At 41.5% G+C, this 18,816-nt stretch overlaps 1 protein-coding gene across 1 annotated transcript; it reads left to right on the top strand.

The window, feature by feature from the left end:
• Nucleotides 1-1,208: 1,208 nt before the first annotated feature.
• LOC114879449 lies at nucleotides 1,209-18,315 on the top strand. Its single transcript, XM_046288158.1, is given in 44 exon segments — nucleotides 1,209-1,897; nucleotides 3,500-3,611; nucleotides 3,707-3,899; nucleotides 3,980-4,155; nucleotides 4,158-4,356; nucleotides 4,359-4,411; nucleotides 4,413-4,452; nucleotides 4,455-4,612; nucleotides 4,704-4,803; nucleotides 6,406-6,458; nucleotides 6,460-6,503; nucleotides 6,577-6,652; nucleotides 6,654-6,797; nucleotides 6,799-6,873; nucleotides 6,974-7,092; nucleotides 7,585-7,706; nucleotides 7,709-7,753; nucleotides 7,756-7,867; nucleotides 8,057-8,117; nucleotides 8,119-8,215; nucleotides 8,218-8,336; nucleotides 8,419-8,745; nucleotides 8,747-9,013; nucleotides 9,015-9,246; nucleotides 9,249-9,325; nucleotides 9,427-9,573; nucleotides 9,677-9,742; nucleotides 9,832-9,905; nucleotides 10,025-10,061; nucleotides 10,063-10,099; nucleotides 10,102-10,143; nucleotides 10,419-10,970; nucleotides 11,078-11,289; nucleotides 11,378-12,119; nucleotides 12,660-12,764; nucleotides 12,989-13,130; nucleotides 13,212-13,472; nucleotides 13,555-14,157; nucleotides 14,241-14,702; nucleotides 14,776-14,905; nucleotides 15,005-15,863; nucleotides 15,932-16,197; nucleotides 16,333-16,445; nucleotides 16,523-18,315. Coding segments are annotated over 44 exon segments (8,208 nt in total). The 5' UTR covers nucleotides 1,209-1,880; the 3' UTR covers nucleotides 16,863-18,315.
• Nucleotides 18,316-18,816: the final 501 nt, after the last annotated feature.

Raw genomic sequence — 18,816 nt, 5'->3', positions numbered from 1 at the left:
TGCAATCGTTACGATGTTCACTGTGTATCGTGTATCGTGTATAGTATATCTACACGTACAATATGCGTGTGAGAGCAATTGTCTCTCTTTAAATGATACCTGATGGGTATTGTCTTCTATCTATGTTTATAAATCGTTTAGAAGAGTTATCGATACCCTATAGAACCAAGTGGAGAAAACTTGAAACTTTTGAAAGAAGGGTTGGGTGTAAAAAATCTAGTTGCGCGTACACATTTATTCGATATATTCATGTGAACGAAATAAGCAGGAAACGGTTAGTTAAGGGTAATAAAGTCGATGAAGCTGCTTGATAACTCGGCGGTGTAGTATTGTGTTAGATGGTTAAAAATATGTCGCGCGAACAGCATTTTTAGAGTATGGTTATCATGTGTCGGGCGTCACACATCATAATTTACGCGAAAGTTTGATATAAATATCATGTAATTAAAACCTTGCGTTGGAATAATATTCAAAGAAGGCAAATGATGTACATATTTCGATCGAATTTGTTTTTCTCTTGTTTCCGTGTTACAATATAGAAAACGAAAACGTATTCCACTTGTTTGACCTAACGATGTAACGCATAATGAAGTTACCAGCGAAGCCGTACAACGAAAATTAGATTCGTTTCTACAACGAGTTTATATACACAGCTATAACGATAAACGCTGTGTTTCATAAGCTAAAAGAGAGCAAATAAAAACCGTGAATCTATTTTGTACACTATATTTCTTTAGATTCAGTTAACGTAATTGCAACGTAATTATTTCTTGCCAGAGTTTCGATTTATTTAATGATATTTCATTTATGTGTCAAAGTATAGTTTTCTATGTAACGGCCCCAATGAAATTGTAGTAAAGTAATATAATTATGACTGATCTCATTTGTTTAGAAAAAGAAAATCTTTTTAGAGGTATAAGTGCTTATTTATCGTATTCAAATATCATGCGGAAAATGGGGAATGAAATGGAACTGAACGAGACGGAACGAAACGAAACGAAACGAAACGGAATGGAACGGAACGGAACAGAACGGAACGGAGTAGAACGAAATGAATCGGATCAGATCGGAGCAAGCTGTATCGTGGGGTATGGTAGTGAATAGCAAGAAAGGAAAGTAGGGGTAGAAATGGGTTGGAAAAAGAGGGAGAGAAAGAGAAAGAGATGTGGGGTCGGTAAAGAAAACGCTATAGTAAGAGGTAATGTTTCTCCCACTCTTGAGGCCCAAGCTTTCCGAGTCCGTTTGCATCGGTCAGTTCGTTAGTAATTACGCGGCTGGAGATACGTTAGGATATACATAGTAGTTGATTGTGTGAATAAACGTTGGGTGTGGCGTTTGTTTTTAAAATGTTTAGTGCACGATTATCGATGGTTTATCCTTTCGAGGATTAGTGTCGAAATACAGAAGAAGAAAAATGTTGGATTCCTACACGCAGTCGCAGGTTGAAGCAAGCTTGTGAACGTCTCGAAAGTATCCGCGCTAACGGGGCCCGTAACGCTAAAATCGAATACCTATAACATTTCTGTCTGTAATCATAGAAAAATGATTAATTTTCGACAGATTCTCAATTATCATACACTTTTACGGCATCGAGTGGATACATTTAAAAGTTTACGTACATACTCGGAAAGATAGGGAGTATGTTTTACAAATCTTATGCTTACAGAACTGTTAGTGCGTGGTTCTGAAAATTCATCGGTACACGTTCAAGTGCAAAAAAGATCGTATTGTTTATTAACTTATTCGATGCATCATTTGTTCGTCAAATATTTTACGAACCGAGAAGTTTTTTTATTTTCCGTTCGGTAAAGTGTACAGTTTCATTTAGATCGTCCTTCGCTACTCCGTTCTTTTGCATTTCGTTCGTCTGCGTTGGAAGAATGACAGTCTCGGAAGAGTAAGTACGATGACGCATCAAAGTTTTCCTTGTCTTTTCTTTACACTTTGTAATTAATTATTTTTACTTTCATTTGATTTTTTTCTACATTTCATATTCGATAATTTATACACCGGTTTTCCTGTTTATATTTATCTAAATTATTTCTTTACGAATAACCCTTGGTAACGCTACTTTACTATTTGTATTTAATTATGAATAGTGGAAATACGATTGATGGGACAGTAATAATTTTTAAGCAAAAACGCAACACGCTTTAAGTATTCCCTTTCAAAATAAAAGGTCACGTTCCATCTTTTTGTACATACTTTAAGTATACTACGTTTGTAAGGTACATTTATCTTTATATCTTTTACGTTGCTTACTCACACACGGGTGTGAGCAGAGAGAGCGAGAGAGAGAAAGAGAGAGAGAGAGAACATGATGAAATCATACTATAGGCGTGTTCTCGACAGGTAAAACGTTTCGCGCCAAGAACGATTGACTGTCGGGCAAGCATCTGGTACGAGAAGATCGGAACAATCACGGCAAGTTGTAAGGATGTAGTATCGTGCGGAGGGTACTCGAGCGTGTTCGAATTACTCGAGCGCGCTTTTAAGGTTTTAAGACCGAACTCTGTCGAAGAAGGTAGGAATGTATGGTATGCGACTTGCTCGTTGAACGTGTTCCACTCCGAATTATCCCGATTTTATTCGACCATTGCCGAGGAGAACCGAGCGGAGCCGATCGGAACCGATTCAACCGATCCCTTTTCCGACCACTCTGACAAAAGTTTCTTCGCTTTATAACTTGACTGAAATTTCTCTGAAACTCTTCTTTTAACCTTGATTTATCGCATTCTTAAAGGCCATTTATGTTCCGACCAACATATTATATTTATCTCGTTCTACTCGTTAGGTACGCAATCCCAACGCGTTAAGAGTAAACAGAAAATATCGGTAAGCTGTTTTCTTCGAGCATGAAGCTTCGGAGTCTAGACGCTGCGTAATCTGTTGCATATGAATACTCATACATACCATGCCCGTGTAATCTGATAAGAAAATTTAAAAAACACTAACACCCGCTATCGTGTTTTTCATCCTTCGATTCGAAACAATTGAATTTCAGACAAATGATAAAGACCAACACGTTAGTGAAAGTGGCCATTTTATCGTTTTCGAACGTTTTGCGATCAAGCGTCAATAAGTTTGAAAGTATGTGTGCGACATTTTTCTGTAACATCTGTAAGGAATTTCCGTTCGATTTATTTCGTTAAAGGCATTCCTGTATAAATGATGTACGAAAGAAGAAAATATTTAAACGAACAAGATGGATCGTTTAGGATGAATCGATCGAAAGATACCGCGTATTTATCAGCTGAAAAAAGAAAATAACAGAACAAAAGAAAAGATACAGAGGATCAATGGAAAATAGTGTCAGTATAGTGTTTCCCAGGGCCGGCTCTGAGATTTCGGGGGTCCGAGGCGAGCTCCGAAAAAGGTCCCCTTCACGTATATGACATAAAAAAAAGTACCTCTTCTCGCATTCTTAGACCCAAAATCGTCATATTGGGGCCCTGGTGTTTTCAAATACTGTAAGTTTGTTTTTTTTGTATATTTGCAGAATGGCCACGGAGCTGGCAAATAAGAAAGCTGAGCGCGAAGCTCTGCGTGGCGTAATTCAACAATGGAACGCCAATAGATTGGATCTGTTTGAACTTTCGGAACCGAACGAGGTAAAGCTTGTTTTTTTTTTTACGATTTAGCGGTTTCAAACATTTTCCGTCGCAATTTGTACGCCTTAGCTTTATCCATCTGATTTTGATTTTAGGATTTGGAGTTTCACGGTGTAATGAGATTTTATTTTCAAGACAGCGGTCAGAAAGTGGCGACAAAATGTATTAGGGTAGCATCAGATGCGACGAGTCAAGCGGTGATCGAAACTTTAATTGAAAAATTCCGTCCAGATATGCGAATGCTCTCGGTTCCGGAGTATGCGCTTTACGAAATACACGAAAACGGCGGTAAATAAAACGTTGAATCGACATTAATTCAATTTTTCGATGTTTTCCTTAATTATTTATTTGCGATTATTTTTGGGCAGACGAACGTAAACTCGGTCTGGATGAGAAACCACTGCTGGTGCAGCTAAATTGGCACATCGATGATCGAGAAGGACGTTTTCTGTTGAGGAGGATCGATGATAAGACGAACGCGCAAGGCGTAGGCTTCTCTTCTTCGGAGGGGTCCAGCTTTCGTAGAAAGCTGAGCAAACGGGAAAAAAGAAACAGATGAAGAAACAAGAAAAACTGAGTCCGCCTAAAGAGTTTGGAACAAGAGAAAACACAGTACCCCTCGATCAGAATGGCGTGGCTGAAAAATTGTACACGGGTAGGCATGACGTTGTTTGAAACGTTCAGCGTGTCGCTTAAGCAGCAATGTTTGTTGGTTTTAGATTGCCGGAAACTAGCTTTACCAGAAGCATTCGAATCCGGAAGCCGTGATGAGGAGGCGACGTCAGCAAAAGTTAGAAAGAAAAACTGCAGCAGTTTCGCAGCAAGGATGGTGGCCCGGACACCGTGGGACATTGAAGATTTACGGCGAAGCGCTTTGCAAGGATGTACCGTATAAAACGCTACTTCTGAGCGTACGAGATTCAGCGGTTCACGTTGTGCGAGAGATGCTCTCCAAATACGGTTTAGAGAAGGTTGATCCGCAGCAGTATTGTCTCGTGCAGGTCAGTTATTCACTTTTGTTGCACGAGTTTTAATTGTGTTCGTTTTATAGTTTAAAACAATGTAAATAACATTGTTTGAAATATTACACAGGTAAATAGCGAACACGTTAACGGAGGATCTCAACAGGAATACATATTGGACGACGACGAATGCCCTCTAGCTATTCTCATGAATCATCCTTCTGCACGTGGTAAGTATTTGGAAGCCGAAGCGAAGATATGAAAAATCATTGATTGCCGCGCATCCGTTTTCAAAAGAAAAATCTGTTTCGAGCGTTTGGCGCGGAAAACAGCGTTCGTTTGTCCGACGCGACGTCGTCGTCGATATGTTTAGATAGTATTCCTACGTAGAATACATGCAATAGTATAGCTGCGCTGGTACACATTGGCAAATTGGTCGACGCTAGACGAAACGACATTACGCGGGTATACGTCGATAGATGTGTAGGCGTGCGCGCGCGCCACGTTTCGAAGAACCGCCCACCCCGATCACTGTTTCTCTCTGCAATGCTCAAGTTCAGGTCGCGCGAAGTATTGTGACGTAATTGTCAATATTGTTATCACTTCTGTCAATTGCCATTCAAACTTGAACGATCAGAATTTCATCCGCAACACTCGTCGTCACGCGAGAAGGGAAAAGAAGGCTGTTGTTTTTCGTGTGGGAAAACTTTACTAAACGGTAGTCATGACTAGGCAAAATCAGCTGTCCTGTAAAAGATATGGTAGGACATTGAACAAGGCAGAAGAACGAGAAAAAACTAAACTGCGACGAGTCAAAACAGAGACGCTAGGACGTCGATCATCGAGGTGATCGACTTTTCAAAAGACAGGTACCGAAATGGGGTGATTTGTGGAAAGTTCAATTGCGAGGGTGTGAAAACTTTGGTCCTCCACTCGCGACCTTGTATCCTACCAGCTAAGAACACGAGACATTAGAAGAAAGGAAAAGAAAAGTTTGTAAAGTTTGAAAAATTAAAAAAAAAAAAAAAAATACACTGAGGATGAGATGTAACAAGTTTGGTATGACGAGGAGGAGGTTGAGAGTTAGAGGAAAATGATAGCATGTTTCGAACAGTGAAACGATAGATTTTGCATGGAAGATGGTTGCGTTGACGGAACACGAAAGTCGACCAATCCCCTTTTTCCGTTTGCGATATTCTGCGACAAGCTATCGCGATTACCGACAGATATATAATAAAATAGTAGTAGTACTGGACAAGTACGTAATAGAGTGTATTCTTGTACATTTACATTTGCGTTTATTCGTACAAATTGAAACACAGAGGACCAAAATTAATACGACCGATCCTAAGGAAAGGGACCACGTATCCTATAGTTACAAAAAAGAGAGAGGAGGAAAAAACGCGCCTTCACGTGTACGCGTTCAGGGACCATAACAAAATCAACGAACTAACACGTTTCATGCAACATGATGGATTGGGGAATCAGACGTAAGAATCCTTCGCTTAAAGTTGTATGCCACCGAGATTACCTATAGTTTAACTTGAAAAAAAAAAAAAAAAAAAACGAAAAAAACACGAGGCAATTAGTCAGCCGAAACACAAATAACTCGCGTCTCCTGTGTATTTCCGCGGGTTTAGCACGACTCGATCGATTTCGAACGAGTCTATGTATCGATCGTAAGAAGAAGCAAGACGAAACGGTGCGGTTGTATCGATACGCGTGTATTATGTAGGTCACTTGAACGCGTAAAGGATTTAACGTCTTCATATCTGCAAGATAATTATTCCACTCGAGAAAAAGAAACAATTGATATTTCTTATTGTTTTCAGGTTCCATCATGTTTCATGTCCGAAGAAGGCCTGCCGATTACGTGCCTCGGAAACCGCAAGAAAAAGCCTAGTGGCAAGTGGAACGAACTAGATCACAGGTTCGTGAAGGAGACAATTAATATCTCGCTGAATAATATCTAAACATTTCTATTTCGCTCTTTTTACAATTAGATACGAAGATGAAAGATTGCCTTTTTTGCTGGAATTGAATCCTGACGGGAGCGACGTTCCAAATGGAGCTGGTGCAAAGACATCGGTTACAACCTAACGTGACGGAGGTGGGTTCGGAAAGACCGATAGGCCCTCAAGCTGTTCAAGCTCAAACTCTCACGTTGACTGGACCAACTGTTATGCCGAGACACTGTGTGATCGCTTTTACGGAAAATATCGTTTACTCTCACCCCTTGCTCCAGGGATGCTCACACATACGTGAACAACCAACGGATACATCAAACGACGATCCTCCAGGTATGCAGTTATCGAACGCGTTATTTCGTTGTTTATTTTTATATTTTTATTTTTATTTGTTTTTTCGCCTCGCCTCGCCTCGTTGTTCGCTCTTCCGTAGAACGGAGCGATCGTGAAATTCGGCAGACTGCATACCTTTCGGTTCATCGATCCGGCACCCGAAGAACGCATCAGACAACGACACGAGTCTACGAGGCAAATCGAATACGGTTACGATCGGTGAGTTGATTATACGTGATTCAAGAGGCACGATACGGCACACGAATGTGACACACGATACAAAAAATCGTTACCGTGTAGATGTAGAATAGAGAATAGGTGTAGAGGCGAATGGAATGAATTGCAAATGAACGATAGGAAATAAAAATCAGAGTTAAATGGGGCAGATTTTGTATAAAAGGGTAATAGAAAGACAGGAACTAAACCGTGTTCGTGAAAGTAGTCAGGTGAGAACGAGCCAAGTGAAAAAATCGACGCTTGACTGGTACGTGGAATAAAAAGTTCGCGCGTATTTTACCTACTCGGAATTTGAGCACGCTTTTCTTTCTCTTGACCAACTTCATGCCACTACCACCACCCGTTCGTCGTGAAACAACGAAAGAGAAGCTCTAGTTTGCGCTTGATATTCTCATTTTTTTTTTTTTTTTTTTTTTTTTTTTTCTTTGGTTTTGCTTGTTTCTTTCCTGCACGCAGCTTGCTTCTGTACCGTAGACGCTCGCCAGACTTGACCGGTCAGGAGACAAACGTGGAGCGATACGGCTCGACATCCGGCACTCCGAACAGCGGACAGAATCAAGGGTCGCAGAATCAAGGCCAGGCGAATCAGAACAAGCTTCTCATCCATCTAGTCCGAGCAAATCGACGACTAATTCCGCTGTCGGTCATCTCAAAGTCCGACGCACGCGTCAGAGTCCACCCATAATTACGAGACTACGTTTGATCTCGATGGAAACGTTGAGACTGCCAGTTTAACCAGCAGCAGAGACGGTAACAGGTAATCTCTTCGCGATCGTGGCGAGTTTAAGTATCAGACGATTTACGGACAGAAGAAGAGGAAGCGGGTTTACAAATGGGACGGGATGGGTTGGGATAAAATAAAGAAAATAGAAAAGCAAAAGCGAAATCGTAAAAGCTCGTGAAACGTAAAGGAACTAATGATTCTTAATCGTTCGCTCGAACTACAGGACGTTGCAAATGATCGCCAAGTACGTGGCACGGATCCAATTTTGCCAGCCGTGCTAGAGTTTCCTGGAGGAAACGGAGGAAACGTTTTTCCACGCGGTGATCACGGACGTGGAACCGTCCGCGCCTCAATTCAAACTTGCACCAACGTATACGCTTTATCTGCAGCGAGGTACCGGGCAAGTACGCATTACAGGCCAGAGCTACAACCGACGGAAAGGGCGCACAGGTTGACCGTGATGCTGGCGAATGTTGCCACCATGATACAACGCGTGATACAGGTAACGAAAGAATTCCAATACGCGGGTCTATCAGTTTATAAACGTACTTTGAAAAATTTGTTATTCCGTATGATGTGAACAGGAACGATACATGGACGCGTCTTCTCTGGCGCTGTGGTTGGCAAACGGGTCAGAATTATTACACATGCTGAAGAACGATCGACACGTGGGTGCGTTCTCGACAAGAGCGCAAGACATTTTGACGGAAGCTGTTCACGCTGCATTCGCATCTTTAGTGCGATGCATATCTTTGGAGCTAGCTCCTGCAATGTCTCAGTTCATGGCTGACGCCGACGAGCCCGCGAAAGAGGCCGGGGTTTTACAAATATTTTCCAACACGATGGCTCTGCTAAGGCGGTGCAGAGTAAATGCCGCTCTCACTATTCAATTGTTCAGCCACCTGTTTCACCGCGATCAACGCGACAGCGTTCAACTCGTTGGTCTCGAATACGAATTTGTGCGTCCGATGGTTCGGTCGTCGATTGAAAGCAAGATTGAACGCGCTCGAGACCTGGGCCGAGAGACAGGGTCTCGAATTGGCGAGCCAGTGCCATTTGGCAACGATCATGCAAGCGACGCACTTGCTACAGGCGCCGAAATACAACGCGGAGGAGCTTGCCACCTTAAGCTCCACGTGTTTCAAATTGAATTCTCTTCAGGTCAGGGCGTTGTTACAAAAAGTATCAACCAGCCGCTGACGAACCGAGACTTCCAGCGGAACTGATCGAGAACGTGGTACGAGTAGCGGAGAGTGTGGCCGACACGCTGGCGCGTGCTGACGGCAGAGAGATTCGACTGGAGGAAGAACCAACGCTCGCGTTGGCGCTTCTTCTGCCCGAGGATGGATACAGTTGCGAGGTGATACGCGGAGTTCCACCAGGATTAGCAGAATTCTTAGCGCCGTTGCAACGAGCGGTCTATGTCGAATGGCTCCGCAGCCTACGAGCAGCGGATACTGGACCATTTACATGATTGATCATCACAACAATGTGAGTCATTTGTTTCTTCTTCCTCTTCTTTTCTTCTTCTTCTTCTAAATAAGAACGCTGCTTTGACGAAAGTTAATTATTCGAGTGTTTATCGCTCTTAGTTTCGCAGTCCCAGCGCGATGAGTAACAGATCCGGTAGCGGCTATTCCTGTAACGCAGGGGGACCAAATTCCTCTCAGCCAGAGATACACGTGATCAAATTACACAAATCTACCAACGGGATGGGTTTGAGCATTGTCGCGGCAAAGGTACGTTTTCTGACTCATTGTCAGACGCAAGTTTGATGTTTTAATCATTAAGCGAGCGTAGAATCAGCGGACAATTCTCCAAGTCTGTTCGTCACGTTTTTAGGGCGCCGGTCAAGATAGACTGGGAATATATATAAAAAGCGTGGTTGCAGGTGGTGCCGCCGATGCTGTGAGTATACGAATACGTCTACTATTATTATTATCATTATTATGTAGATTAATGTAGAACGAGTACGTGATATTGTAACGTTTGAGCAGGATGGTAGATTGACGGCTGGCGATCAACTGCTCAAGGTTGACGGACAAAGTTTAGTTGGAATTACTCAAGAAAAGTAAGTAAACCCCTGGTGGAGTGGAGCGTGTAACGTTTTCTAAACTTTTGTAAGATTATACGAAGTGGTTGCAGAAACGTGTATCTCGTATCGATTACAAAGAATGAAAATATTTCCAGAGCCGCCGAGTATCTGGTGCGCACGGGACCGATAGTGGACCCTCGAAGTTGCCAAGCAGGGTGCCATATATCATGGTTGGCTACTTTATTGTCGCAACCGTCACCGGTTATGAGCAGAGGTACTCGTTTTTCAATAGTTTTCAATCTTTACACGGTGTGGTAGCAAGACTTGTTCTTTTTCCTCTCTGTCCTCCTCCCCTGGATGCTTCAAAGCCAAAAGACAGAGAGGAAGAAAGAGAAGCTTTGAAAGGGAAACGGAAGGGGGCCAGACCCCTATTTCTCGAGGCTGATCTATTCTCGCGACGCTTTCTCGTTCGTGTTCGCTTGCGTAACACATGCTACAGAAAAGTAATTAGCTTCACTAACGCTTTACTAACTGATTGTTTCCAAGCAGCGCACAAGGTTCGACCCAAGTCCGAGCACTTGGAACCTCCGAAGGTACAAGAAGCAAGCGACGAGCATCCGTCCAGCTCGCGTTCGATGGGTAATTTATTGGATGCGCCAAGGCCCACGGCAATTACTTTGCCAGACCGTTCGGTCGATCCAGTGTCAGGTGCGACTCTTTGTCCCGTTTCGAACTTTGATCAATTTACTCGGTACAATTTAAACGATTCGTGCGCGCGTTTACCAATCGAATCTTCTTCGGTACGTATAACGGACGCGGCGATGGACCATAAAGAAGAAAAAGAAGAAGAAGCAAAAGTCGCGTCTTTCCTCGCGAACAACCGCGACGATTCTTTCCATTTAGTTTCCAACGTCGAAGATGACTCGTTCAAGGTGTCCTCGAATTTTCACTTGTCGAGCAGGTCATATGAACACGACGACGGTTTTAACAATCTTGATTCTATACCGTACATCGACCAGATGGATGAAACGTATCCATCGAGCGACCAATCTTACGAGTGTCGATTGGAGGAAGGTGATGGGACATTTAACCTCGTAACTGGTATTCACTGACTATGAACAACGGGCAAGAAATACCGAACGGTGATAGGGAGAAATTTACAGGTGTAAAACGCGCGGGAATGTGGTTTCGAAGGAAATGAAAGGAAGGAAGTAATGGAAGCAGTGTCCGTTTGTCCAGTCTCGGAAGAGAAAATAGTAGAAAATACATTGCGGATTTAAAGACGGACGCCACGATGTTTGAATTAAATCTTGACCTGTCCGGTTTGGACAACGATACCTCGACCAATCTCTCCAGTGATATATCAAGCGATCTATCAAGCTTCCAGGTATCTCAGAAGTGTTGGAGATCTCCGGAAGAGGTACGACTCGGTTGTGGTCGAGTGGCGGCTCTAGCTAGATACTTCTCAAACTCGACGAAACCGAAACTATGATTCAGAATAAATCAAGTTGAGATCGATGAAACTGCAGAGTTATCGAAGATTCGCATCAGAGCCGAATTTTACTTTAACCGACTTAGACGGAAATAATTCTGATAGCTGTCAACTCGTTGAAAAACACTGCCGATCTGAATTGGATTTGAGAAATGACGAACAATGCGTCGAAGAAATTTGTTGGTCAAGGGAGAAGCTACCACTCGGAAAGTCAATTGCGGATACCACAAATGACAAGAAACAGATGGAAACCTTAAAGAATGATAAAGCGAGAAAGTTGTCGTTGGCTGAGCAACAATGCGTGATCGAGCAGCTTGAAGAAATGTCTAATCTTGACAATACGAGCAGCGCGATTTTCTCCCTACCGATCAGTCTCATTTCGAGTGCGTCTCTGACTACTTTGCCGTTGTTTGAACACATTGAACCGCGCCATAAAATTTTCACGCGAACACACGACGATGAATCGATAACGCAATTTTCCAGTTCCTGTCCCAATTTCGAGAGCGTAAGACTATCGAGGGATAATTTACGAGGCCCTTGTTTCGATCGAAGGTATTCAAATGACGAATTGAAATTGAAATGTTGCCAGGATAAATGCTGTTTGCATCAAAAGGAAATTCAAGATAATAAACTTAACGATAGCAACAAGTTACAGGAAGAAAAAGAGCCGCCAGTGATTGACGACGATGAGAATCGACAAAAATCAATCGCTTACACGAGATTAGCTCGAATGTCTCTAAACTTCAATTCTTTTTTACGTAAGCAACTCGAATCGATTCTTGAATGCGCCTGCCTATCAATGTTGAAAATGATCGTTGTACGAATTAGCGGACATACGATGTCTTCACCGCGCATGCCGACGTTATTTTTGGTTAAACAATTTTCGTTAAACCACTCCCCCCACGATACAAATCGTTCTGATTTTAATTACAATTTGTACACGCACTCAGAGTTACACAGTTGGCTTATGATGTATTAGGAAGTAAATTTGCGTTTAGGATTATAAACGCAGAAAAACCGAACCGTCGTCATTGTTCACTTGCAAAAATATTTTATTACTCGTACGCACAATTCGAATTTAATTTGCTTTTGCTTATTTTTGCTTTCGTTCGCTTTTGTTCGTTTCCGTTCGATTTCGTTTGCATTTCGTGCGCGCACGTCTCTACGTTGCATGCCATTGATCTAGTTTGTAACATTCTTTCGACGCATTACTTTTTTTTTTTTCCTTTTCTTTCCTTCTAATACATGTAACTCGAAAAGCTATACAAATATGTTTCTGCATCATGTGCTTATCACAGGACCTCGCCGCATGAGCGAACGAGATTTACCATCGCGACTTGGACGCGACGTAACCGCTCCTCAGCAACAAATGCATACCAGCAAGTCCGTGCCAGCGTTGCACAGTAAGTAATCGAAGGAGCAACTGTTCCTACTGTTCGTCACATTCACAGTCATTATCACCATACACACTGTTTCGTGAACCGCGAAATTATAAGCATTTGCTTTCAATGTAAAACTCGCATGCTTTCTTACTCGCACACGCAATCCACTTAAACGAAATGTAAATAAATTTGAGGAAATATCTTTATTTGTTTTAAAAAGTAACGAATAATTTTGGACGTTTTAGACGTAGGTACAGATGGTAAGCAACAGCACGAGGTATTCAACCCTGGTTATAGCAGAGCATCGTCCAGTAATAGCGTTACTCCGCCAGTCACGCAGCCGTTGCCGATGAACGCCATTAATGGCTCAACGTCGTTACGTTCTCGGTAATTTATCCTTTTTCTTTCTAATTGGTAAACATCAAATCATTTCTATTTATCTCGTAATATGTTTCGAAATAAAAATAGTTCCAGTCATAATTTACACGACCCGACGAGAATCGGTACGTTACCGCCTAGCGGTCTTCTGGTCGGTAGACAACAATCCTCTCCGAATTTGAATCCTGGTCAAACAACAACGAATAACAATGCTTCGAGTAACGTTAACGCAGCCTTGAACGTGCTTCAAGGTAACGAAGCTGAAAGGTTTTATCAGAATTTGAGTATCTACAGGAATCAAGACGGCACGGCGAAACAACGATATAGTCCATCTCAGCATTTGGAGGAGAGGTGAACTTTTTAATTCTACATAATTTTTCTCTGCTCTTATTATTTTCACTCCTCCGCTCTATTCTTTTTTTTTTTTTTACAGAAATCTTCTGCAGCCGCAGAAGAACTCGAGAGGTTCGCAAAATTCTTTGAATCGACCGGGAACGTTTGAAACGAACCAAATCAGAGACCGTCCAATATCCGCTTACGTACCTCAAAACCAACAACAGTCTTATCTAGGCGGGCAATCGCAGTCGCAATCGCAGTCGCAATCGCAATCGCAATTGTATTCGCAACAAGGATGCGCACCACCACCTCCGAGATCTCAGTCCTCGCGAGACATGATACGACAGGAAGCAAAACTTCAGGAAATGCAGGAAGAAGTGAGAAGACGGGAATTGCGGGGTGGCGTGCCAGTTCCATCGAATCAATATCGACCAAATACCGCGTACAATGTAAAAGCAAATACGATTGCATCGACAAGTTCCTCCGTTCGTCCGACGAAATCTCTTGGTTCTCAACCAAATTTGGGATCGAGTCCGCCGGTGACGGTGCCCACATCTCCGATTTCGGTATCCAGCCATAGCGCGAAACAAGTTGGTACCTCGAGTTACGGTTACTTGGATCCGCAGTATGGATCGTACATGATCCAACACAGCAAGTCCCCGCATATGCATCCGCATCAACATCAACACCAGCATCAGCATCAATCTCAGTCTCAAGCTCAACCTCAATCTCAGCCTCAGTCTCAGTCTCACCTCAACCTCAACCTCAACCTCAACCTCAACCTCAACATCAGCATCAACACCCGCATCAATACTCTCATCAACACCAATACCAACATCCGCATTACCATCACCATCAGAACATGCAACAGCAGAACTTTGTTCACGTCCAATACGGCACTACGCCTCCATCGAGAGGAAAAAGCGAATTGACGCGATTACAACCGAATGGAATGATGCTCGAATATGGGAGAGATCAGAACTCTCAAGAAGCTGATCAAAGTCAACGTCTTACCATTGGATCGCAGTATTATTTAAATGGAAATTCCGACGTACGAAACGAACAGTACGCTGGTGAAAATAGCATGAATAGATCACAGATCGCGGCGGAAGGTAATACTTTGATGACTAATGAGATGACTCCGATTAGACCCACCCTTCCGGAAGAGGGATACACCGAAAGCCCTCCGCCGCCGCCACCAAACACTTCGACTCATCCTCTTTATAACAAACAGTCGGATTCGAGGTAATACACATACAAATAAAATGATTATTTATTTTTTTTTAATTAATATAAATTTGATCGTAATATTATATAGATACACCGCGAGTATGCAGGATCCTCCTCGCGGCGGGTATTACCCGGCTAATGGGATGGGAAGCGCGTTGCAACCGCGTCAGTATCAGTACAGTGCCACGAATCCTTGGCAGCGAGAAGAAAGAGAAAAGGTAAAGTGATCAAACCAGTAACAGTTTTTAACTAGAGCGAACTCTTTTTCGGCCATTCGTTGAGATTTTGTAATTTTAATTGTTGTGACAATTGTGTAGGAACAAGCGCGCAGAAGGGAAGCGGCAAGACAATGGCGGGACCAACAAATAGCGGAATTAAGCGCGTTACCTCATAGAACTCCCCAACAGGAAGAACAGCTTAGAGCGCTCCAGTTGGAGAGGGATTTTCAAAAGAGAGCCGAAGAGGTCGCTAACCAACAAGACGACGATGAGGAAAGTAATGATTTGGACGCAGAAAGTATACAGCGACTTCAAGGGTTGCTTCGTACAACGACGGTTCAAGAACGAAACAATGCATCGGAACAACAGGTCAGTCTGTCTAGAAACAACGTGGCCAATCAATCCGTCAGAGGAAACTATGCTGCACAAAGTCTGGATAGAACCGTGCATGGTACGAGTATTATCACGCACGGGGCTGACGCGTCGCAAACTTCCCAAAACGTTCAAACGAATTGTTTAAGCCAGCAAGAAAACTCTAATTCCCATTCGTCGTCGAACTTTCAACACGAGCAAAGTATGCAAATGCAAAATAGTGCCGGACAAATGCAGATATCATCCTTAATTCAATCGAATACTGCTCAAAAGTCCGGCTCTCATGCTCCTATTCAGTCCATCGAAGACAAAGATATGCATCGTAGATCAGATGAGATTAAACGAAGGCAGTTGGAACTCGATGAAGTTCAGAAAAAGAAAGAGGAAGATGCTAATAAGCAGCAACAAATTCAACAGATGTATCAACAGCAGCAACAACAGCAGCAGCAGCAGCAGCAGCAGCATCTCCACCATCATCACCATCATCATTTGCAGCAACCGCAATCTCATATCAAGAGTCAACAAATGTTACATCCTAATATGTTACGGTTGGATAACTTGTCCATTAATGGACTCACCTCGTCTTGTAAGCACTCTATATATATTTTGTTTGCTAATGAATTATTGGTTTTATTTTAATATATGATTTTACAGCTACACAAAATGGTAACAACGACGCGCCTCTGCCACCGGAACGAGGTTCCAGTTTTGCGGTGATGTCGCAGACAGGGGTCCTCCGATCAAACAATGCAAATTCATCGAATATTATGACATTAACTTCCCCGCAATCAACGACCGTCAAGAGAGTCTCCTTTCATGATTCGAACGCAAACGTCGAATCAGTACAACGAAATGTATCGTCTGGAAATTTAACCGCGATTCCGTCCACAACTATGGATGTCATTTCAGAAGATCCAAACGTAAGATATGCGGTACACGATACGTTGTTTTCTTAACTTGTATACTCTTACAATGCTGTAGATACACAGGTGCAGAGATAAATTGTATATTAGTAGTAGAAACGAAAAGTTATTAGTTTATGACTGGATTTGTAGATTTTCATCAACGATGCTGAAATGTTATTGGCATCTCCAAAGACGCCCGAAGGACCTGGTATACCAATTAGCGGTAGTACACCTGGCGTGATAGGCGCTCAAGAAGTTTACAAGTAACGTCGTTTTCTTTTCTCCTCTTTGAAATTGTAAAGCAAATTAATTTATCGAATTGTTTGACCATTTTCTTTAGGGATCCGAGGCAAAGACGACTTGCTGAAAAGCAAAAACAACAGCAACAAAATTCTCAAGTTGGACCAGTACCTGAGAAACTAAGTTTCAAGGAGAAAATGAAGATGTTTGCGATGGAAACGGGAGAAGATGGAACCCCACGGGATAAGGTGAAAATTTCGCGTGCTCAACGCGAAATAGATAACATAGGTAATCCTACTACTGCACTGATCAGCAATAACGGCAACAACAGCAGTAATAATTACAACAATAATAACGGTAACAATATCAATGCCGTTACTACTAACAATACAAACAATAGCAGCAGCAGCAACAACAACGCTCATAACAATAGGAATTAAGACTGAACATCGAAATTTATTTTCTGTATAATGATACCGGATAACATTAGTAACAGGAATAGATTCAACAGAAATAACTGGTCCACTGATCCAACTTTTTTATCACGCAGTAAGTCAAATAAACGATATGGTTTATTTTTAATGATATATCGTTCGATAAGAGTATACGCCGAATTTATTTTCCACCACTACCGAGCCCGGGAAAAGAAAGATAAATATGAAACTATTTGTAACAAACGCATTCCGACGATGAAACGATGAAACGATTCCTGGTTGTCTGTGCCTATACGACAGCAATTCCGCAACTATTCGTGTTTCATGCATCTGACTCGACTCGTTCGAAACAGGACCAATTTAAAGTTGATGTTTTCATAATTAGACATAGCATCGAATAAAAGTTTGCGACGAAGTGTCACTTTGGACTTCAGAATTGTTGTTGCATCAATTTCGCTAAGGCAACGTATGATTACATCGAAAAAGGTTATATGTCACGAATGTACATAGATAGTATTAGTTTAATTTTTAGAATTACTTGTTATGTACGATGTTGTTTCGTATTTATACATACATATATTCGTTATTACGCGTATCAAGTACAGAGTACTTTAGGCAACGCGTATGCGCACGCACGTTTTTCGTTTATTCAGCCAACAGATACAATAGCTTTAATGCGATCGTTTTATAGAACGTGCACCGATTAATCAAATAGGCAGCTTTAAGTAAATCAATGATGAGAATATTAGAGTGATACACGTTCGGTATTATAGAAAAATTTCATCTCAGAACAGTAGATTATGGTTAATTATTAAATTATATCGTAGATCGAGAAAAGGCGACTAAAATTGCATTATTTGTTAGGTACTGTTCCCCGCTCTAAGCCTCGGTTTATCGCAGTTACGTTTAGTAACGTTTCAGCGAAATTTCATTCCATTGCGTTATCTTTGTCGACGCTAATCACCTATGCAATTATTTCTCGCTAGTGTTTCTAATGAGAAAATCAACGACCGTAGAGTGACTAGATTTAAGCGAATGATCGAAACTCTTTAACATTTCCCTTATAATCTTTGTTCGTTATTCTGATTTTCCGATCAACAGTTGATCGCAATGTTCTTACATTGCCACTTTAAAAGAAAGCGTGAAGAGTATAAGAAGATGAAGAAAAATTAGGGAGAAATGTGCAGTGAATAAAAATATTTTCTTTGTTGTGTATAGCAAACATAAAATATTGTATCTGCACTATATTTTTTCTAACTTTCATATTTCCTGAAAAAACGAACTTTATTCGTTAGCGATCTAAAATATTAATATTTTCACTTGATATCTTGTTAGCAAATATATTGTCACAGTTTACTATTGTATACATTATAATTATACTTTTATAAATCAGTTATTTTTTAATTACTGTAAAAGACTTACGATGCGATTAAGAAATAAAAGAAAGAATCACTCGCAATCTTTAATAATTAAAACAAGTAAATGATCGAAGATAAATTAAAATAGTAGTATAATACGTATACACGAACAGAGTTTAGCGATATCTGGATCAACAAGGTAGGAGCAAAATTTAATTTATTTAAAACAAAACAGATTTGTGTAATTAACTAATTTTTTAAATCCCTAGCAGGCCTGTATCAGAACGTTGACGATCGAGCATCGGGTATTGAACTCTGGTAGCAAATATGTTAACTATCGATTTTCATGTGCTTTTGTTTATAACAAAAAATATTATCTTGAAAGTAACGCATTTCCGACCTATAGGAACAGGGCCGCCCCTGAATATTAATACTTGAATATTAATCGATGTAAATGCAAATTTAAATTAGTTATACAAGCTTTAATGTTAATTTTATAAATTTTATTTGAGCTACTTTTTTTTATATCATATACATACGTATATGTATGCGAAGGGGCCCTTTTTCGGAGCTCTTCTCGGACCCTCGAAATCTCAGGGCCG

Source organism: Osmia bicornis, chromosome 12 (assembly GCF_907164935.1).
Source record: "Osmia bicornis bicornis chromosome 12, iOsmBic2.1, whole genome shotgun sequence".
NCBI lineage: Eukaryota > Metazoa > Arthropoda > Insecta > Hymenoptera > Megachilidae > Osmia > Osmia bicornis.
The sequence above is the reverse complement of the archived record's forward strand: the minus strand, read 5'-3'. Positions and strand labels throughout refer to the sequence as shown.